General features: G+C 47.4%; 2 protein-coding genes across 3 annotated transcripts; one reads left to right on the top strand and one right to left on the bottom strand.

Annotated features, from left to right (window-relative positions):
* The first annotated feature begins 3,565 nt into the window (after positions 1-3,565).
* LOC117864373 (5'-3' exoribonuclease 3) lies at positions 3,566-8,460 on the top strand. Of its 2 annotated transcripts, XM_034748449.2 has the most exons (21): positions 3,566-3,852; positions 3,924-4,029; positions 4,165-4,241; positions 4,325-4,516; positions 4,711-4,830; positions 4,942-5,004; positions 5,140-5,196; positions 5,280-5,444; positions 5,599-5,676; positions 5,771-5,881; positions 5,973-6,089; positions 6,165-6,260; positions 6,385-6,455; positions 6,541-6,669; positions 6,749-6,854; positions 6,961-7,017; positions 7,124-7,266; positions 7,358-7,462; positions 7,572-7,647; positions 7,729-7,802; positions 7,914-8,460. In XM_034748449.2, exons 1-21 carry the CDS (start codon positions 3,682-3,684, stop codon positions 8,260-8,262), a joined length of 2,463 nt encoding a protein of 820 aa, XP_034604340.1. In that variant the 5' UTR covers positions 3,566-3,681; the 3' UTR covers positions 8,263-8,460. The 2 variants fall into 2 exon arrangements, with proteins under 2 accessions (XP_034604340.1, XP_034604341.1); XM_034748450.2 differs by lacking the exon at positions 3,566-3,852 and having other exon boundaries at positions 3,961-4,029; positions 4,165-4,236.
* A 3,045-nt stretch (positions 8,461-11,505) lies between these two features.
* LOC117862808 (indole-3-acetic acid-amido synthetase GH3.8) lies at positions 11,506-13,676 on the bottom strand. The gene is made up of 2 exons (XM_034746331.2): positions 13,160-13,676; positions 11,506-13,087 (listed from the first exon to the last, which is right to left on the bottom strand). The coding sequence occupies exons 1-2, from the start codon at positions 13,537-13,539 to the stop codon at positions 11,665-11,667; spliced, it is 1,803 nt and encodes a 600-aa protein (XP_034602222.1). The 5' UTR covers positions 13,540-13,676; the 3' UTR covers positions 11,506-11,664.
* Between the last annotated feature and the right edge of the window lie 8,606 nt (positions 13,677-22,282).

The raw sequence follows: 22,282 nt of genomic DNA, 5'->3' as shown, positions 1-22,282 counted from the left end.
TACTAGCTGAGTAGCTGCCTAGCAACTGAAACGTGGTTTGGAACTTTGGATTGAGGGTGGACACTGTTCGTCAAGGTACTTGTAGCCACGGCCCCTCAGATTATAAAAGGGGAGGTAGAGGTATCCTAAAAGGACGTATAGAGTATTACGCTATATTGGTAGTATAAACCTGTATAAATTTATATGTCTCGTACCTTACGTTACCATCAAATTCATGGTCTTGCGACCTACAGGTACACATCAACTATCTAGGTACCCTACGATGGACTGCACAACACATGAATCCATGCATGCAACGCGATGGCCGCAGCTCGCATGAGTGACCGCCGAGTTGTAACTGACTATTCGTACCTGGCCACCGATATGATTCAACACTAGTACAGTACAGTAGGATAAAAGAAAAGAAAATGAGTTACTCATCTATCGCTATGCAGCAAGTGTGTACTGTAACGTACCCAAAACTTTAATGATCGAACTATATCATGAATCCATGCAGGCCGTAGCTCGCATGAAAGGGACTGTCGAGTTGTAACTGACTAGCGTACCTGCAGCAACCACCTGCATCTTTGCATGTGCTAGCGTTTACGATTCAACACCAGTGCAGTATAGTATACGTACAGCTTGCGGTAGGTGCGTCCTCTCGCTGCATGAAATCATTTGATATCCGTAGGCCGCCCAATAAATTCCCTTCAAGGACTTGCATGACTAGCATGGACTCCTAATTCTACTTGCTAGCCGCCAGGAGGCATGACGATATAACATGACTGGCATATACGTCTCATGGTAATGCCTTGTTTTAAAAATATCATTTTAGTTTTATTATAAGTCAAATTAGTTTTAATTAAATCCAACATGAAGTATATATTGATTATGTATATATTCTAGAAATTAAGATATTTTTTATAACTAAGGTTAAAGATGTTTGACCTAGAATACATTTAAAATGATTAATAATTTGGAACGAATGGAGTACGAACGATCAAGCGCTAAGCGCGATCTCTTGGATAACTCAAACCAAAGTTGTGGGGAGCAACCAGGCTAGGGGGTAGAGGCAGCATGTCACACCCGGTTAATTTTGGGTTGTGACACAGCAGCAACATTAGCACTAGCGAGATGACGTGAGAGGATCAGAGTTGCATCGGCACATATATGTGGGGGTGGCCGGCAACGGTAGGGAACCAGCAATACGGGAGGAGGAGGGCAGGAGTGGCCTTGCAAATATGCATAGATATATTAATATTCAACGTTTTTGGTAGAAAATAGAAATGTAAGATTACATTATAGGTAAACGCTATTCACCTATCGACATATCTTTTGCAAAAAAAAAAGGAAGCATACCGGATTTGCAATGTTCCAACTAGGGAAAGATGATCCACGTGGAGAACTAGAATATTCTTTAGAAAAACCAAGGACGACAATTTTCCTATCAAAAACATGTCCTATTTGGTCTAAGAAAAAAAAATGTTGTAGAAGTAAAATAAAATGTTCCAAGTAGACAAATAAATGCTCTAACTTCATTTCACTTTTTATAGCATAAATGGATGAAACCAAACCGTTGGATTTTTCTTTTTTGCGAGGACAAACCGTTGGATTTTAATCCGGTGCTCAGAAAAGTCTATCAACATATAAATAGATAGTCCCAACATTGTATATATAATTATAATTGAGGGGTTGGAAAGTGTTGGAAATGAGTGAAAACCCTACATTGGAAAATGACTCTGTTTTGCTCCTACTTTTTTTCACCGCGACGCTGCTTGTACCGCACCTTTGGCCGGGCCGGAGAAAATGACATGTTGTATTATTTGTGATTAGTGATCTGATTATTGCATGGAACCAATCGGGTTGTGGACTCGTATTTCTTGATTGTATCCTCTGTATTCTTGATTGACCTGTTATAAAAGGCTAGCCCGCATTGAGTGGTCTGAGTCCCAGTAATGTTAAGATCTTTAGAGAAAGATGGGTGAGAAAATTCGTTTTGAAATTTTTTTAATGGGCTATGCCTTGGATTGCCATGCATAACTAAGAGCATCATGTGCATTTGGAATTGTATACTGACATTGTCAATACTAAGAAAAGAATTATAGTTAATTTTAGCTTGTTGGGATCTAAGTTATGAATAGCTACGAAGTTTTTTAAAAAAAAAATTATCAATTTTTCCACAATTAGCTGTACAATTGCAATGAGACAAATTAAACTAATTTGAAGTGGGCAAGAAATGTAGTCTGCCTCCAATTTTCCATGTTTGTCATATGATTCTTGTGGCTGATTTATGCAGCTGGAGGTTTTAATGGGAAGCAGACCAATTGCACTCAGCAAGGGAGCTGAAGAACATCAAGTGGGACCTGCACTTCATACAGTAGGGGTGCCATTTGCTAGCTAGAGGACAGCTTGTCTTTGTGAAAGTCTAGAGCGTGAAGAAGGATGTGTGCAACTGCAATTTGGCTTAATATAATCGGCAGCTCTCCTATCTGGTTCGTTTCCAAAAAACTACAATTTGACAAATTTTCAGCCGTAGCACCGGGGAGGAGAAGCGCCCCTCGACGAGGCCGCTATCAAGAGCTGTAGCCTTATCCTCTTCTCCCATCTCCGTTCAGTGTGTTCAACACAGCTCTGCCCCCAAGTTGCAGGTCTGAAGTTTTAGCATACTTTGTTATTTGGTCTGCATAAAATGATTCACAGAGTAATACTATATAACTCCACTGCAAATGAAATTGTTTTGATCAATGGCCAGGGGATGTCAAATTGTTTCTGTTATCAAATTGGTTGGACTAGAGTGTTGAGCTGATGGCATTCCGTATGACGGGCTGATACAACAGCATGTACTGCATATGATTTTCACTTAAGGTACCCTACAAGCTGATGGCTAATATATATTTTTTGTTCTCTATTTCGCATAGCATATTGAGAAAATGCCATAGGTTTCGATAAGAAATCATCCTCCTTCCTAAACATGTCTTAGGTTTTTTGAGAACACGTGCGTGCCGCAGGTGCACTCTGCTAGTTTAGAGAAACAAAAACAGATACCATCGCAACCTTGTCGGACGAGCTACCATACTTCTTCAGTGCTTGAAACGACAGAAGATACACTCTGCAAGTCAGATTTTTGAGTTATGCCTTAAAGGCTTCGATGCACGTCCTCTCTCTACTGTCTACATGAGATCCTCTTGCGCAGCAAGTGATGTCAGACGCGCCACCACCTAGTAAAGTCGAAGAACCCTCTCCACGAGACTAGTTTTCACCACCCAATCTGCCCATAGGAACGTAAAACCGTTCATGTGTCTAGCACCTTAAAAAAATCTAGTAACCTTGTAGTACATGCTTTCCAAATAAAATAGAACACTGATTCGCTTTTATTCCAATTCTTGAGTTGTTTATAAAAGGGCAGCACCCAATCCGTAAAAAGCCTATACCTCTTTTACAAAAGCAGTCTGAATGGAATCAATAGCTGTGTCAAAAGTCCCTCAGTCCTAATCTTCAACACTTTGCTCTCATCAACCTGATCAGTTACAGACTGTAACTGTAGGGAGAGGGAGAAAGCTTAACGGGGGAGGCAAAGCAGGTAGGTTGCCTGCCCTGAAGCTATCAATCAGTGCAACAATCCCTACATTAGAAAACACTACCAGTGCTCCTCAATCCTCATCCTCTTTGTTTCTTCTCCCTATCTAGCTCGTTGCAGCTGCCATGGGGATACCTTCTTTCTACAAGTGGCTCGTGACCAGATACCCAAGCATCGTCTCCCCCGCAAAGGAGGAACCAGAGGAGGGCATCATCTTCCACAACCTCTACCTCGACATGAACTGCATCATCCATCCTTGCTTCCACCCGCAGGACCAGATGCACGCAGACGTAGACGTATATATGCCCTCACCTTCGATCCATGCCTGTAATCTGCATATGAATCTCAGAATCTGGCATGTATGTAGGTGTGCCCTCCGACAACGGTCAGCGAGGTGTTGGAGTCCATGTTCGAGCACTTGGACCGCCTGTTCCGCATCATCAGGCCGACAAGGCTTCTCTACTTAGCCGTAGGTTCGTACGTACCTAGACCATGTTAATTGTTGTTTCAAGATCGAGCCATGCATGGATGTTGTTTGTTGGCTTCAATTATTTTTTGCAATTAACCTCTCTCGATGCACCTTTTGGTTAATGGTTCCCCGTGCGCAGATGGCGTTGTTCCATGCGCCAAAATGAATCGAGTGCGACGGGGACGTTTCCACTCTGCCATGCTAGCCACAAGTGAGGTCAATAATCTTTGCATTTCATTTCCTTATCGACAGCGTGATGCGTGGTATCTATGCTGCTGAAAATGCTTCAATTTATACAGGCACTTGAAGAGGAAAAAATGCGGAGGGAATTAAGAGAGCAAGGTAAGGAGGTGCCACCGCGAGAGATTTCCGAGGTTTCTGACTCCAATGTCATCACACCAGGGACTGAGTTCATGGAGAAGCTGTCACAAGCGCTCGAGTACTACACCCGTTACAAATTGAATACTGACCCCGGGTGGAAAGACATTATGGTTTGCTCTTGCGCTTCAGTAAATGCAGTTCATGTTCCTTCTGTTTTTCTAAGGAAAGTCCATGCTTGCTTGTTCCAACTTGAACAGTTTGACATGCATGCTCAATCTAATCGCAAGCCGTACGATCTTGATGCTGTTCAGTTTGATCAAGTGGACGTTGCTTGATAAGTTCACAATACATCTCTGTTCTGAAGGTCATACTCTCTGATGCAAATGTGCCCGGAGAAGGAGAGCACAAGATCATGTCTTTCATCCGTGCGCAACGCAGCATGGAAGGCTATGACCCCAACACTCGACACTGCTTGTATGGGCATGTGAGGAATATCGATCCTTTTAATTCTTCACAATCTCATCATTCGAATGTTGTGTAGCACAGATCCTGTTCGCACCCTGGAGCTAACTACTGTGAAGAATTATCATTGCAGGATGCAGATTTGATAATGCTTGCTTTGGCATCTCACGAGGTCCACTTCTCTATTTTGCGTGAGGTTTGTTTGTTAATCCCTATCAATGCTAACATCTTTTTTTTAAAACAAACCGGCAGGAGAGCTGCCTGTTATATGTATTAGAAGGAGGATGGCGTTTATAATGGCGTGGAGTAATCTTCTGTTTAACTTGAACAGGATGTGCTACGCCCAAATCAGGCAGAAACCGAAGGGAATTCGGATAAACCATATCTGGTCCTCCATACCCCCAACTTCAGATAATGCCAGTTGTTACACATTTTGATATATGATGAGAATAACTCCACATCTTCTTTCAGTTTTTGAACATATGGGTTCTGAGAGAGTACTTGGAGATTGAGTTGAAGATATTGGACCCAATTTGCGAGCCTGATATTGAGAGGCTAATAGATGACTTCATCTTTATTTGTTTCTTGATGGGAAATGATTTCATCCCACATATTCCATCACTTGAGACGCATGAGGTATATGTGTACGCGTGCGCCTTTAGATTATAGTAATAGCTTAATGGAAAGTTAACTTTGTTGTCGCTATATATATCCTATCACTTTGTTCATTACTACGAATATGTATGTATATATCGATGTTTCCTTCATTTTCATGAATTCCATGTAACAGGGTGCAGTCCATCTTCTTTTGGAAGTGTACAAAACAACCTTCAACAAAATGGGAGGGTATATTGTCAACACAGATAAAGTACCAAATAATGCCAGCCTCTTATTGTCACTAATGATTGTTACTTAGCGATTGAATTATAGTACTGTGACAGTTTTGTTGATACTTAAAACAGGTGAAAGATAAACATGGTGCATATCTAGAAGTCTCAAGGTTGGAAATATTTTTTCATGAACTGTCCATGTATGAAGAGAAAATTTTTCTCAAAAGATATGAGCTGAAGCAGGTATATTAGCATTCTAGTCAATAGTGTACCGTGATTCAAAATGGAATTTATTTTCATTGTCGGGTGCCGTCATGTTCGTTTTGGCCTTTAGGATTTGTTGCATAAGGTATATCGCGAAATGTTGAGTGAAGCTTCAGAAAGTGAAAGATCAGAGCTGAGGCGGAAACTAGATGACCGCCTTTTTAATGAAGACCGTCCATATGATAGAGTTAGTGATGCCGGCCTATTTGGATCTGTATTTCTCATGCACTCCTGGTAAAAAATTTTGAAATGTCTTTTGCAGATAAGACTGGGATTACCGGGATGGAAATCCCGGTTCCACAGGGAATATTTTGGTGTGGAAACTTCTAATGAAATTGAAAAGCTGCAGAATGACATGGTTATATGTTTCCTTGTTTATTCATTTATCCTGATGGATCCCTGGCTGTTGAGAAATGGCAAGGTGGCATTTTTGTTGTTATAATCTTCCCTCCCTTTATTTTCTCTCCTCCCTTTGAATTTAGGCTGAGAAGTATTTAGAAGGACTTTGCTGGGTGTTTCAATGCTATTTTGCAGGCGTACCATCATGGAGCTGGTAAGAATGACATGCTTACATACTGAACATTAATTCATCTCATGGTTGTATCTCATTGTGCGTCTTATGGTACAACTTGTTGCAGGTACTATCCATTCTACGTTGCTCCTTTCGTATCTGATCTCAAGGGTCTTGCTCGGTTTCAGATATCTTTCACTGTGGACAAACCACTACGACCATTTGATCAGCTCATGGCAGTTTTGCCATCACCAAGGCACATTCACCATTCTTACGGCTGCTATGCACGTTACTTGTTGTGTGTTTTTTTATATATAATTCCCCCCCTTTTCCAGCTGGTGTGCTCTCCCAAAATGTTACCACTGGAACTTTTTGTATCGTCGAGAAGATGACTATCCGAAGTTGCAGACTGACACGAAGGGGAAACGTTTCTTGTGGAGTGTGAGATATTCGTTCATATGTGCAGTAGATCAATGAACCGAATCTATACTGATCACCTAGCAGTGCACTTGGCAATGTTCATTTTCAGTGAAAGAAATTGTTTCAGGGTATCTCTGAGGAACTGCTGCTTTCTGCCACTGAAGCGGTAGATGAGAAGCTGACGGTAAAACAATTGCTTGTCATCTTTGTTCATGTTACACAACTTCTGCAGTTGCATAAACCGTAATCGTAGCTAGTTGTTTGCCCTTACTCTCTCTGTTCTAAATTAGATGGATGAGGTGAGACGGAATACTACTCGGCAAGACAAGGTCTTTCTGCACAGGAACTCAAACGCTCTGGCACATCTCAAAGAAGTTGTTGTACAGACAACATACTGTTCAGCGCAGAAGCTTCCGATAGATTTAGCTACGAGGTGCATAAAGTGAAAGTCTGAACTGAAATGATGTAAATTAGTGCCAGTACCGTGTTCAGAACAATGGTCTGAATTTTGAATGTTTACACAGTGGAATCGGGGGGTGGTTGTCGCCTGATGACAATGATGGCTTGAGCAACAGTTTCTTTCCCTCGCCCATAAAAAATCTGCAGGACATCACAAATGATCAGGCAATGTATGTTTTCCCTCGAACATTGCTGTCCTGAGGTTGAGGCCTTGTGGTAGCTAGCTTTGGCTTCCATCCCAAATTTTAATCGCATTTTGGGTGTACATGCATGTTTCAGATCAGCCATGTTCTTCAATCCTGAGGTAGGGAATCCAATTACAAGGCTACTTAGCGATGTCAGAGTACCTGAGAAGGTGGGTTCATGAAACTATTAAAGTGGTTTGTTCCTAATTTTATATTAGAAAGTTCATCTTCGGAATTCTTGAGTCCTGCAGACTGTTTCGGGAGCTGACATCTCAAAGAGGCCACTCTGGCACACGTACCCGGGCTCAAGGCCGCCACCGCCCATGTAAGTTAAACTAGACTTCTAGAACCACAAAATCTTTTTGATCTATCCATTGATCTTCTACATTCATGTCGCCGATGGAGATGAGATGACCGCGTACTCTGACAATTGCAGCGTTCAGAGGCCGGATTCTATCTGGAAGCCGAGCACGCCGGTGACGCCGCGGGAAGAGCACAAGAACGCCGGAACGGGGTGGATGGGGCGGGGCAGAGGGAATAATGCCATTGCCGCCGCCCAGGCGAAGCTCGCCAGGAGCAGCAGCTACGGGCATGGCACTGCCACCGACACGCCACGGAGCAGCAGCAGCAGCAGCTACAGCTATAGGAAAGGTTTCCATCGGGTGGACATGCCGCATAGCAGAGGAAGCAACAGCAGGTTTGACAACGATGGGGGAGGTGCACCGTGGACAGGGGGAGGCGGCGGCGGCGACCATGCCGCGAGTGCGCAGCCACGCCGTTGGTAGGGGTAGGACACTCGCATTTCAGGGATCAAATATATTATATATGTATATAAAGTTGTTCATCTCACCGTATACACGCATTTTGTGCCCACTGGATGTCTAGGTTTCCTTTTTGTGAATGTACTGGATATTTTGATGAAGAACTGTACCATGCATGCATGCAGCAAGGTACAATAATCTCACCAAGTCAGGTGTTGAGTTCTTATAAAGGGCAATGCATGAGATCATCCTCACGCACCAAGAGAGGTCAGGTAGGCCACCAGGTCCATATTGTCGCAGCCTTGGAAGCTACAAGACGACCTCCGGAAGCAGCAGCTCTCAGGACGGACTGGCATCAACTGCACCTTCTTCTTCTCCAGGTCCAGCGCGTACAGTGCCGGGTCTTGTTCTGTTCTTCTCCATGCATGGCTGCCAAGAAGATGAGGCCATTCCTTTCACACATCGACCGCAGGCGCATTCTCTTCACGGCGCCGGAGACGACGGACGACGGCAGCAATGCGTCCAAGCCCACGTTTTCCCAGTCCCACCGCCTCTCCCGCCAATAACCAGACCGGTGCCTTGTCTTCTCATAGTCGCTTCCAGAGAAGACGTTCATTACCAAGTTTCCGGCATCGCCTTGGCCGACCTGCACCAAGCCCAGCTTCCCGTCCGGCAAGACGACGAGCCGGCGGTCCGGGTACGGGTGGGCGAAGCTGAAGCGGTGCATGCGATACCACTTGGGCGACTCGACCCTCCCCTGCAGCGTGTCCAGGCGGAGGCCGAACACCACCCTGTCGCCGGACAGCCAGAACACGCTGCCGCCGACGGCCACGCCGCCGGCGCCCATGTAACCCAGCAGCCTGCTGCTGATATTGGGGCCGGAAAGCTCTCCCTCTGCTCCCCAGGATTCTGCGTCCGCCGAGTAGGACCGGCACATCGTGTCCTTGCCGCGCTTGTAGACCACGACGATTCGGAAAGCGGCGGATCCCGGGCGCAGCAGCGGATGGACGGCGGCGCCGTCAAGGTCGGCGGTGGCGAGCCGCGCGCAGGCGTAGTGCTCGGGCATGTCAGCGGAGGGGAGGACGGTTGCCTTTGGTTGGGCTGTGAAAAGGTGAGCTGTGAAAAAAAACTGTTGGAGGCTGTAAACCGTGGGAAAGCTAAAAGCCAGCTGTGAAACTGTAGGTTTGCTGGGAAATGTTTATAATGCTCCTGAAGGCTTGAGAGAATTTTGATATTCAAGTTGATTGTAAAATACTGTGCTGTTCACTAATTCACATGCAAATTACCATTTTAGAAACGGAAACTTATTTTTTTTTTAAGTTTTGCATCTATTAACGTATGGTCCTGTCGGATTTGGTGACCGGCAGTCCAGCAGAGGGTTACCCAGGTGATAGATTTGTAGGCGGGGGAGATTGCAAGATCAAAAACTTGAATGGTAACACAGAAACGCAAGGTTTAGACAGGTTCGAGTCTCCAAAGAGTAATACCCGACGTTCTATGTTCTGGTGGATTGTATTGCTGATCGCAAGTGCGAAGAGTTAACATTCCTTCGTGGGGAGGGAGGGTGTCCTTGTCCACCTTATATAGGCTGACAACCTAGGGTTATAATTGGATAGGATCTAATTCTAGTCGATTGATACAAAGAAATCAACCTGAGTCGGTTTACGATGTGTGTCCCGTAATATCCGGGTGGAATCTATTTTGCCCGGCCTCCAAGCTTGTGCACCACGCATCTTCATACCTTGCCGCGCACGCCATAATCGGACGGGACCCACTTGTCAAGCCGGCCACTACCCTAGTCGGTGGGGACCCGTGGGTACCTTTATCTCTCAGGTCCGTATAGATAATCCCATAGATTTATGCTTATATTACTGATTTGCTTAAATTTATGCGCACTATTTTTTTCATTGCAAATCACCACCAGACGAGTTAATTTTACTATAAAAGCACATGTCTCTGCTTTTATGAGCCATTGACCTAAGAACCCAGTGAATAGGTGCCCCGCGCGTCAGCAATAGATTGATTATTGCCCGAGAAAAAACCAGTACTTGGACGAGCTCTGGTCCTCAACGTCAGTCCCTCTTCTATTAGAAGCCTAGCGCTGCAGATCAGGAAGGGGAGATGGTCGGCGTGCAGATCGGGAAGGGGAAGAAATTGAGGAGGGGAGGCTGATCCTTCTTCCTTCTTCCACCCCTGGTTCACCATCCACTTCCCCGCCGGAGAGAGGACGCGGGAGGAGCGGGGCCGTAAGGGCCTCCCTGTGCCGGTGACGAACCCCGGGCGACAAGAAGTCAGCCACTAATCGCGCCGCGCAGACCTTCTCCTTGCACCGGCCAAGGAGAAGCAGGTTCGGAGGGTGAGGAGAGGGCCACCGGCTAGAAAGGAGGGGAGCCACCGGCTAGAAAGAAGGGGAGCCACCGGCGTACAAGCCCTGCTACCAGTGCCGCACAGGGGATTCCTAGCCGCTTGCTGCTCTGTTGCCAAACCGAGATGAGGAAAAGCAGCGAAGCGATACACATAATGGATGGCAGGTGGGTAACAGTCCGAAAAAGTAAGACTGAACCTGCTGCGGAAATTACACCGAGAAAAAACAGCTCTGAAGAAAAAACAGCTCCACGTGGTAGAACCTGCCGGTAGCCAAACGCTTTGGTTGCTTTCTGCTTTTTTTTTTTTAAGCCAAAGCAGCCTCAACAGCCCAACCAAAACTGCTGGTCGTAGCGTTGCCCACGGCGAGCCTGAGAGAGGCGGCGTGGTCGTCATCACGCGACCCGCAGCGGAGCTCGAGGAGGAGGCGGCCGTTCCGGGACGCCATGAAGCGGGAGTTCCGGAGCAGGTCGCCGTCGAACGCGCCGGGAGGAGCGGCGGGGCGGGAGGAATTCCAGACGCGGGCTCGAGTTGTAGTCGTGCCTCTGAGCCGACGGCGAGGGCGTTGACGAGACGGTCGTCTTCGGACGGAGGCTTGCGGCGGCAGGTGATGAAACCGGCCTCGCTGGCGACGAGGCGGCGCCCTCGCCTGCAGGTGGCGGCGCAGCGGAGGAGGTCGGCCGTGTCGTCCAAGTAACTCGCGAAAATGTGGAGGAGGAGATCGTCGTTAAGGGCGAAGCAGCCACCGCCGCCGCCGTCCTCGACGCGCGCCATTCGTTTGAGGCGCTTGCTGGTGCTTCCTAGGGACAGAGACGACGTGCGCTCCCGTCGGTGCACGACGACGCCGCGGCGGCGGAAGCATATACGTGCTTGCGCCTTGCGGCAACTACGAAATCGAAGAGAGATCGAGAAGCAAGTCGTGTTGATGGAAGGTCATGATGATTATGGAAGGAGAAAATTGAAAGAGCTTCTTCTACTTTCTTTTTATGATTCTATCCATAAACACAACCTACGATGCCAGTCCGGCAGGATCCATACTTGGAACTTTGGAAGTTTCTCCCTTTATGCAGAAGCTGAACATTTCTGTCTGTCTCCGGTCGAGTTCAACGTGTGAGCCGGTGCCCAGTGCGGCAAGGCAGGGCTGAAATGGCTCGAGATGACGCGCGAGTCGAGCAGCTGGATGACGCCTGGCGCGGTCACGCGTCGGGGGACCTTGTACTGTCCGATGGACGCGCCATGGGAGACGGCGTAGTCGGCGAGCTCCTCGAAGGTGCCCGACCGGACGACCCGGATCTCCAATGGCCCGATGGAGCCGTCCGCCACCCGGCTCTGCCGGTACACCGAGTTCATGGCCTCCTCCATCTCCAGGCAGCACCGGCCCAGCACGTCACCGTCGTCGTCCACGCTCTCGCCCCCGTCGCCGACGACCATCAGCTCCCAGTAGATGACGTAGTGCCCCGGGATGGTCTCGGCGCACGCCCGGCTGGTGTAGTCCAGCACGGCGCCGCCGCCGTGCCGGCGGAGCAGCGCCGACGCGCGCTCCACGGCGCGCTGCAGCTCGGCCTCGTCGGTCTTGTCGGACTCGATGGACAGCAACACGTTTCTGCGGCGCACGAACCGGACCCGCGGCGCCGCGTTGTGGAAGCCCGTCACACGGAGGACGTCACCGACGCGGTACCGGTACAGCCCGGCGTAGGTGGTGACCACCAGCTCGTACTCCCGCCCAGCCTCCACGCCGGCGAGCTCCACTAGCAGGTGGCTCGCCGCCGGTGCGTCTCCGGCGGCGTCGTCGACGGGCAGGAACTCGAAGTAGGCCGTGGTGGGCATGATGGTGTAGGATACCTCGGACGGATCGCACATCGGGGAGAGGTTGAGGCCGACGGAGGCTTCCGAGGACACGTACATCTTGGAAATGATCGGCAAGCCACCGCTGTAGTGATTCAGGATCGGGACGTACTGCGCCATGGAGCCGGTGACGACGGTGTCGAGGTACTTGGTGTTGGGCCAGATCCGTGCGATAATCCCGGCCCCGCTGTCGCCATTGGACCCCGAGCCCTCGGCGCGGACGAACTGGGCGAGCTCGGGGTCCGGCCGGAGGACGCCGGCGACCGCCTCGCGCACCGACGGGTCGGTGACGCGGTCGGTGAGCTCGCCGGCCTCGATGTCGGCGGCGAGCTGCTCCCAGTTCTGCTGGAAGAAGCGGACGGCCCGGAGGACGCCGGAGGCGAACACGGCGCCGACGCGCACCACGCGGTGGCGCTGGCACAGCCCGCAGAGCACCTGCGCGTACATGCTCTGGAACGCGTCCGGGCAGAGGATGGCCGCCACGGGGCTCGTGAGGGCGCCGGGAGGGAGCTTCTGGAATGCCTCGCTCTTGAACAATCTCGTCTGGACCGTCCGCGCCGGCAGGCCTCCCGGCGTCGTCGTCTCCGATTTGGCGAAGTGGAAGTAGAGGCCACACCCCTCATCAAACCCAGACACATACCTGCATGCTCCATGGCCGCCATTACTGTTAGTACAGAGTGCTAACAAGCTAGATGCAGTATTAGTAACTTACTGGATGATGACGGACTTGATGAGGCCGCCCAGCATCATGCGGCGGTGGAACTCATCCTCGACGGTGGGTATCAGCTTGCGCTCGCCGCCCGACGTGCCGGAGCTGGTGAAGAACTCGGTGACGGGGTGCCCCGGCCCCGTGAGGATGGGCGAGCGGTCGCCGTTGGCGATGCGGCGGATGTACGGCAGGAGGTCCTCGTACTCCACCATGGGAACCTTGGCCCGGAAGGTGGCGCGGTCGGTGGCGCCGGCGAGGTCGCACCTGTTGCCGAGGTACTCTGTCTCGGCGTTGCGGGCGAGGATCTCCCCCAGGACGCGCTCCTGCACGGCGTCCGCGTTGGTGGTCACCTCCTCGATGAAGCGAAGCTTCTCGGTGTCCATCTCTTTCGCCAGCGACGAGGCAGGGGTACGGGTCGCCGCGCCGGGGGTCGACTTGCCGGTCGTCGCCGCTGCCTTTGGCTGGCTCAATCGGTCAATCCTAGCAGCATGTGGTGGTTGATATTCGCTGTGAGTGTGGAGCACGAGATGGTGATGAGACCAGACAAGATCAGGAAAAGATATTCGGATACGAGGTGATAAGTGTCACATCAGAACTTCGAATGCTATTAAGAGAACTAAACATAAACTAATTATAAAACTAATTGTAGAATATGTGCTAATTCGCAAGACGAATCTATTAAATCTAATTAATCCATAATTAGCAAATGGTTACGGTAGCATCACATTATCAAATCATGGACTAATTAGGCTTAATAGATTCGTCTCGCAAATTACACTCCATCTGTGCAATTAGTTTTGTAATTAGCATATATTTAATATTTCTAATTAGCATCCAAACATTCGATATGACGGGTGTTAAATTTTAACACGCTGGAGCCAAACAGGCCTATGAGCACGAGATGCTCTAAAAAAATGAGCACGAGATGCTAAAGGGGTCTTTTCTTTGCACGACAAACAGGCGGGTGCTGTTGGAGTACTGTGCAACACTTATTTCTTTATGCAATGTGCAATTAATGATCATGATGGTGATCAATAAAAGGAAAAGTTCCAAAAATCCACCCATACATACATTCAGGGGATTTCAAATACCCATCCGCGCCGCGGCTCACTTTTCTTACAGTCTAAAACCTGTAAATTTTATGCATTTTCAAATGTAGCTTGCCATTTCATTTGAACCAATGCTTCACAATGTGCTCATTCCAGCCATCGATGCCAATGCCACCTATGAATTCAGAGCTGGCTCAAAAGGACTGTTGGAGTTTTTATCTAATTTGTAGGATTCAGGTGTATCCCATCTAATTTCAGTAGCCATGCAATGCATGTTTGTCCTCCCGGTAGTCTTACAGGAACCAACAATACCAGAGGTGCTGATAGTTCTTGTGGCACAGTGCTGCTCACTCCTGATACTGGGTGTCATTCAAACTACCTGTCGTTCGGAGGCGCAAGGAACTCTAGACATGAAATGGATGGAATGAAACAAGATCATCTGCACAGCCAAGAATCGAAAATCTTACTATTACTAATTGGAGTCTCCTTTTGAAGCCTCTAGGTGAAGCCACCTAGAATTCCTAGGTGGACACTCTAGAAAAAAGAGAGAAATCTTAGAAATTCAAAAAAAAAGCAAAACATCCGACCATCAATCGATAGATTCAAATCATCATAGCCATTGGATCTATCATGTTTTCTAAAAAATTACCCACCTATGCCATTATGAAAATAGCCTAAAGTAACACACTAAATCTATATATAAATTACCCACCTCTACCATTATATAAAATAAATTAAAGTAACCCCCTAATCTTCATCAAAAGTACCCACTTATGCCATTATAAACAATATTTAAAATAACCCCCTAATTTGCAATCGAATCGCCCACCACTACTACTTAAAAACTTAAAGGAACCCGTTAAATTTGCATCTATATTACCCACACATGTCATTATTAAAAATAACATGATAACCCTACATTTGAATCAAATAACCTTAATTAAAAATATACAGCAATATATGATTCTAAATCATCCATATTTTGCGCTATTGGTATATGATATAATAATTAAGGTCTATACGCATGATGTGTGTCACCATTTATAAAGATATAGACGAAGTGATGAGAATATAGATTTCTATATTAAAATTGTATCACAAACTTAGGGTTCATTAAATAAATTCAAGCGCATACCTGTGATGCAAAGTGAAAAGTTAAAGATTATAAATGTGGATAAAAATATTATAGAGTAATTATTAACTAAAATCTATCACAATTGGATAAAGATAATAAGTATATATCTATATAATATTGTGTTCAAATATTTAACAAACGAGAGGTAGCTTATGGTAATATTTTTTAGCAATGTAGTCCTATTTTTTTCCATTGGAGACTCCACATTAGTTCCCACGAGACAAACTAGAAAAAAGAGACAAATTCTTATAAAAATTAAAAACATCAAACACCAATCGTGTAAACTCTAATAATCATAGCCATTGATCTATTATATTTTCTAAAAAGTTACCGACCACTGTCATTGTGAAAATATTCAAAAATGAGCTCTAAACCTATATCTAAATTACCGAACTCAGGTATTATAAAAAATAATCTAAAGTAACCCCATAATCTTCATCTAATTTGCTAATACATATCATTATAAAGCATAACTTCAAATGTCATTCTAAAATTTTATCTATATTACCCACGTATGTTGTTATTAAAAATAACCTAAATTAAATACCTAAATCTTAATCTCATGTGCATCATACAGAAATGTCAAAAAGTAAACTAATATATGATTCTAAATTACCTATTCATGTCATTGTTAATATAAAAATACTAAGTTAAAGTATATACACGTGATGAGTATCACCATTTAGACCATTTATACATGTATGTGAGGAATCAATGAAAAATATTGATTTGTATGATAAACATAATGTATGGAGGATTGGAGGTACGATACAAAATGGAAAAAGTATGAATATGGATGAAAAAGTGCATAGAGTAATTATTAATTAAAAATCAATCACATCTGGACAAAGATAGGTACATATCTATATAAATATTATGTTGACATATTGAAAAAATAGGAGAGTAGTAGGTAATCAATTTTGATTATTAGCTAGGAGTTTAATTTCTAAATTATTTTCAAATACAATAGCTTCTAAAAACATTAGCCCGTGCGGGAGCACGGGTTGATGGACTAGTTGGATAAATTCAAGTATGCCATCTCTTATGCCACAAATGAAGGTTCACTCATTCACATCACAGGGTAGACTGAAGCAACCGAATATTTATGATTTTGGGGAAAGTATGCCATCGCTCCATGTTGGTGTTAGCTCTAGTAGATTCAATTTTGATGGTCTTCACAATTCCATAACTAAAGCAGAACAATTCTGAATGGCATGTGTGCAGAAGGAGCTGGAAGGTTACTGAAGTGAATGTCTGAATCATGCAGGGGAGAATATGGTTGCAGTACAAGTGCAGGAAACGATTCGGCAAACATGTGCAATCAGAGAAACCATCGACTGGTTCAGAACTTCAGATATGACGGTCTTCTAAATGGTTGGAAGCCGGCAATCCGATCCATGTTCGTCTAGAGAAAGGAGCTTCACCCCACCGCCACAGCCACAGGAAGGAATTTTCTGGACGAAATTTGGAGAAAAGAAAAACAAACAGGAAAAATCAAAAGTCGGATTCGCAGCTGGCGTCGGCAAAAGTCGGATTCCCGCCACGCGCCTCTGGCCTATAAATCCATCCTTCTCTTCTGCTGCTCCATCCATCCATCCTTCTCTTCCGCCGCTCCCCTTCCGATCCACGTCGTGGAGATGGCGGCGCCGGGCCCGGCGATCTTCGCCCGCGGCTTCCGCTTCAACCCATCCCCGCTCGAAGTCGCCACCTACTACCTCCCCCGTCTCGTCGCCGGCGCGCCGCTGCACGAGGCCGTGCGCGCCGTCGTGCACCACGCCGACGTCTACGGCTGCGAGCCCGGCGACCTCGCCCGCCAGTTCTTCCCACTGCCCAGGACCGGGCACCGATTCTTCTTCACCCACTGCAAGCTGCAGCAGCCAAACAGGGCGGGGAAGGCCAGCAGGGCCGCGCGCGCCGCCGGCTCCGGGTCGTGGCACTCGCAGAGTCAAGGACGTCGTGGACCACGCCGGTGTCAAGGTCGGCGAGATCAGGAAGCTCCGGTACAAGAAGGGCGGCGCGTACACGGACTGGCTCATGGACGAGTACTCGTGCTGCTTGGAGGACGCCGTCGCCGGCGACAGGCAGTTCGTGCTCTGCAACATCTACGTCTCCCCCAGGGCCGATCAAGGCTCCGCAGCGCGCCAAGAATCCACCGCCTTCTTCGCTCCACCTGCGCCTGCGCCTGCGCCCGTCGTGATCGCGCAGGCGGCGGCGCCCAAGAGGCCGGCGCCGCAGAGTGCCGAGCCGCCGTGCCCCAAGCGGATGCGGGGTGCCGTCGCCCCGACGCCTCCGGTCGTGCAGCCAGCGGGTCATTGGACGGCGTCCTTTGCGCCACCACTGCCGTACGTGCCTCACATCGCCGCTTCAGCTCAGCCTCCGCCGCCGCCAGTTCCGACCCGTCTCGCAGCGCCGCCGCTGAGTCGCTCGCTAGAACCCGCACCGCCGCAGCCAACTCTCCTGGTGGTACCTGCCTGCCACATGCCAGTGGAAGCACCGGCACGTCACTGCCAGCCGCCTCAGCCGTCCGTGCAGAGGAAGCAGAGCACACGTGATCCGTTTGAAGCCGCTGAGCTGGGAGACGAAGCAGAGGAGGAAAGGGTGGCAGCGCCTGATCCCAAGGAGTCCCCTGCAGCGCTTGTTGATCAAGATGACGACTGGGCCGAGTTGGAAAAGTGCATGGACGACGCCGTGCCAACAGCCGAGGGCTCGACGGTGAGTGAGGACGAGATGGACCAGACGAAGCAGAGCACGGGCGATCCGTTTGAAGCTGCCGAACTGAGAGACGAAGCAGAGAAGGAAGGTGTCGCAGCGCCTGGTCCCGCACAAGATTTCGACATGGACGAGTTTTGCAGGTCACTAGAAGGAAATGGCGACTTGGTAAGGCTCTTTGAGGATGAAGACAACGTGCTGACAGCTGAAGCAGAGGAGGAAGCAGCTGCCAACTCTGAGGGCTCAACGATGGCTGAAGACGCGCCTGATCCATCGACCATGGAGGAGTCACCTGCGGCGGCACAAGATTTCGACATCGACGAGTTTTGCAAGTCACTACAGGACGACATACGGGCATGCGAGCTGGACCACTTTGCATGCTCTTTCGAGAACGAAAGCTTTTCCTGGGAGTATGGCATGGGTTAGGAAGAGATCCAGGTTGCAACTGGATTTGGAAGACTTGGTGACTGACGACAGCAAGAGCAGTAGCAGCTGCAGAAGAGCTCCATCCAGAAGAAGGATTGAAACTTTTCTGCGGATGAAAATAATGTTATCCTTCCTAAATGTAACAACTCTGTATGTTGAATTCAGTTTGGGCAGTCTTGTGGTAGTATACATAGTATGTTTTTGAAAGCTCTGATTCCAAATTTGTTTCTGCGGATCAAGGTCTTACCAAATTCTCTAACCTGCGTGCAATAGCTATTGGCATTTGGCAACACATTCTAAAATCCTCTTACCCTACGTTCCTTATCAAACTCAACATACGAACGCTATCTATTGGCTGCAAATCGATTTTATCCATCTCTCCCGTCACCTTCCTGCGTTCCGGCCGGCGGTTTACGACGGCGAGAGATGACTGCGAAAGGACGATTCCGCATTCAAGGTAAATAACTGGGAAGAGCATGCATCGAAAACTTGGAGTGACGTGATTCTGACCCGAATCTGTACAGAGGAGGCTAACAAGGCAGGCATTGGAATTGAGGTCAGAATTCAGAAAGAATTCACAGAGAGAAGAGCATGAAAACATGGTTAGTGCATGGTGGAATTAACCACATCCAATTTGAGGGCAGCAACAATGATGTACTCAAGTCAATGCGTACTGAAAAGAGAGCTCCAAGCTAAAATTTAGTACACTAGACCCACACGAATTGTATAAAATTTCTGCAAGCAATCAGTCTGCAAAAATAAGACGAGCCGCCGCCGTTTCCTCGCCTCCGAGCAGTAAGACGACGACGTCGCCCTCCCTGTCCTCCCTCCCTTGCGCTCCCTCATCTCTGTCTCGCTCTTGTCGACGCTGCAGGACCGCCAAGAAGGAAGCCCCACGCGTCTGGTCCCCATTCTGCAGCAGGAACCGAGTCCACGGCGAAGCACTGGCTGCCGCTCCGCCTCTCGCCGTCCCCTCCGTGCTGGGCCCGAACTGCGCCGCCGCTGCCCTCCACGATGCCCTAGGTGAGATCCCTATCCCGAGGGCTTTCCGTTTTGACACTTCCCGTCGATTTCCGTGCACCGTAGGCCGATCTGCCGTTTTGCGGTGAAGTTCCGGCAACGCACAGGAGCACGTGCATGGCGCCGCCGTGTGTCGTCGTCGTTGTGCTGTGCTGAGGGAAGGAGATGAGTTTGGCCCCGTTTGGTAGAGCTTCGGCTTCTCATAAAACAGCTTCGGCTTCGGCTTCTTCGGTGGAGTGGTTTTTTTAGTGAAGTTGAAGCCGTTTTGCAAAACGTTTGGTAAAACGGCTTCTCAATGGCAATATATGTAATTTTATGATCACTTAATGCTTGGAGAGAGAGGAGAAGCCGGTGAAGTCACTTTTTTCGGCTTCTCCTCTCTAGTGTAAGCCGTTTTGCGGCTTCTCCCCGGCTTTGGTGGTGAAGCCGTTTTAAAATTGACCCTTTGGTAGGGCTTCACCAAAAGCCGGTGGAGAAGCACTTTGAGAAGCCCTACCAAACGGGGCCTTAGGAGCCTTTACATCTAAAACCAACGGTCTAGATTAGATCATAACTTACCCCTTCGTGAGCCAATGAAACGATGGCACGTGTATTACATAATCCCAGTCAGCAAGCACATGTGGACCCGAGTCAGCGCCACGTGCGCAACAAATCAGCACCTGAGCCCAGTCAACCTTCTTTTTGCATTCCAGTCCCTATCCTTGTTGGTAATCACGGCACAATTATTCTTTATCATGTTAATCTTGCACTCAAGTACCATAATACCTTGATAATTGTTATTCTGACCCTACTCCTTGTACTTTAACAAAAAACCTTGTTCTTTTCCATATTTATTACTGTTCGGATCCTTGCTATAATTCTGTTTAAGCCCTTCCCGACTTCAAATAATTACATATAGGTCCCTAAAACTTCAAATGCTTATATCTTTTTAACCGTAGCTCCGTTTTAAGCAATTCTTACGCTCACGCGTTTGAAGTGAAGCGTGCTAAACATTAGTAAGGTTTTTATCCTATTTTAATACTGTTTGGTGTACTTTTCCTTTTATTTATTGTGCGCTATTTCCAATTGATTGCGCGTGTAGGAAGTGAGCTGTCTGTGAACCTCCAAGTTCAACAATTCAAAGTTGCTGAACACTCTTCTTCTAAAGGTAAGTGTCCTTGATCATTCTTACTCCTATTTATTTTATTTTATTAGAGTAGTTAGACTTAGTTGCATGTTGTGTCTTAAATTGGAATCCCTTGTTAGGGTTTACTAGATATTTCCAACATATTCCTTGAAACCCCGGTTGGATGGTTATGGGTAGTTTCATGTTTAGCTTGCAGTCCAGTTGGTCTAATTAATTGTTTATGCAATGGGAACCGGTTGGTAATCTTTTGGTAGGAGCATGGTAACTAGGGAATCTGAGCAGAATGGATGGACCAGGTAGATGGTTCTGATTCAATTGGATTTTATTTGGTTTGTGTCGTTGACATGTGGGTTGCCTGCTCGGATTGGAAGGACCGTTTCATGGAGAAGTAACCTGGCTTAACCGCGCAACCATGAGGGCTACATGGCTCTAGACCTGATCAATTAAGTAGTTGTCCCACTAGTTTTCATTGTCGGACGGTTTGAGTGGCACAAGAGGGGGCTTCTACAGTGGAGGAAAATAGACTCCCTATTAGCGGTGAATCCTTAGTAGGTGTCTGCCGGTGGGAAGTCACGACTTCTGAGAGACCTTGTAGTAGGACCTTGGCTAATCACCTTGGAAGTGTAAGGCGTAATTGGGAACACGACTCGTGGGTAAAATGTGCAACCTCTGCAGAGTGTAAAACTGATATATCAGCCGTGCTTATGGTCAAGAGTGGCTTGGACTTCTTCATGATTAGTGGAGATGGATGGTTGGTTTAGAGGCCAGGAGGTGTTACCCTGGTGTGGCTTGGATGCTAGATGGAATCCAGTGTTGGTTTTGGTGCTCGGATGGAATCCGAGGGGTTGGCTTGGTGGTTTGGAGCTTATGGTGTTGGTGATCATATCTAGTAAATAGGTGCTAAGGTAATTAAGGTTTAGGATGAGTTGCTTAGGTGCTTTATAACTAGAGTAAGTCTTGTTTTGCCCTTATGTCATATAATTTCCCACACTTGCGAAGTACATTTTCGATGTACTCATCGTTTTTCCTTTCAACCCCTACTATGTTTTCCCCACCGCTGCTAAGAAGCTGGAGAAGAAGTGGATACTAGGAAGATGATGGCTTCGACCCGGATGCTCCATACTAGGCTGACGATCCCTTGGAAGACTGCCTGTGGCTTGATGGAAGACCCATTTTGCAAGAACTTAGCTATCTAAAGTTTAGTAATTTTTTTTAACTAGCTACTTTAGCTAGGGCTAGGGTGTCTGGATCCTCTAGCTAAATAATAGTTGAAAAGGTATTTGTCTACCTTATCCCTCACTCCCACTTTAAATACTTTTCCTAAGGAGGGTGGAGGGGCAGTTTGGTCTTTTATCATTTTAGTTGGCTCCTGCTAAAGGAATATTTAGCTATATTTGGATTCATATAGTTGACTATTAAATTTAGCCAGCTAAAATTTAGCTCGTGGATCAAACAAACAGGATCTAAATCCAAAATACTCACATTCACATTGACAAAGATCGCTAATTCTGAATATTGCCATTCAGTTTTGTTTGGATAGGCAAAGGCAATGCTGAAACCACTCAGTTTCGTCATACTAGACGGATGAAAGTGGTATCCGTCCGTTCGTCAGACCGAAAGCTTCAGATACTCAAAAATTCGGACAGTCAATATCCGTACCA

This window comes from Setaria viridis, chromosome 7 (assembly GCF_005286985.2).
Source record: "Setaria viridis chromosome 7, Setaria_viridis_v4.0, whole genome shotgun sequence".
Taxonomy (NCBI): domain Eukaryota; kingdom Viridiplantae; phylum Streptophyta; class Magnoliopsida; order Poales; family Poaceae; genus Setaria; species Setaria viridis.
This window is presented reverse-complemented; position numbering and strand designations above follow the sequence as displayed.

Excerpts from the sequence above, each read along its gene's own strand:
- LOC117864373 (XM_034748449.2), top strand. The coding sequence starts at position 3,682 with ATGGGGATACCTTCTTTCTACAAGTGGCTCGTGACCAGATACCCAAGC. Across the intron at positions 6,090-6,164 it reads AAGACCGTCCATATGATAGA|ATAAGACTGGGATTACCGGG; the intron begins GTTAGTGATGCC and ends TGTCTTTTGCAG. Across the intron at positions 7,018-7,123 it reads CGGTAGATGAGAAGCTGACG|ATGGATGAGGTGAGACGGAA; the intron begins GTAAAACAATTG and ends GTTCTAAATTAG.
- LOC117862808 (XM_034746331.2), bottom strand. The coding sequence starts at position 13,539 with ATGGACACCGAGAAGCTTCGCTTCATCGAGGAGGTGACCACCAACGCG. Across the intron at positions 13,088-13,159 it reads ATCAAGTCCGTCATCATCCA|GTATGTGTCTGGGTTTGATG; the intron begins GTAAGTTACTAA and ends TGGAGCATGCAG.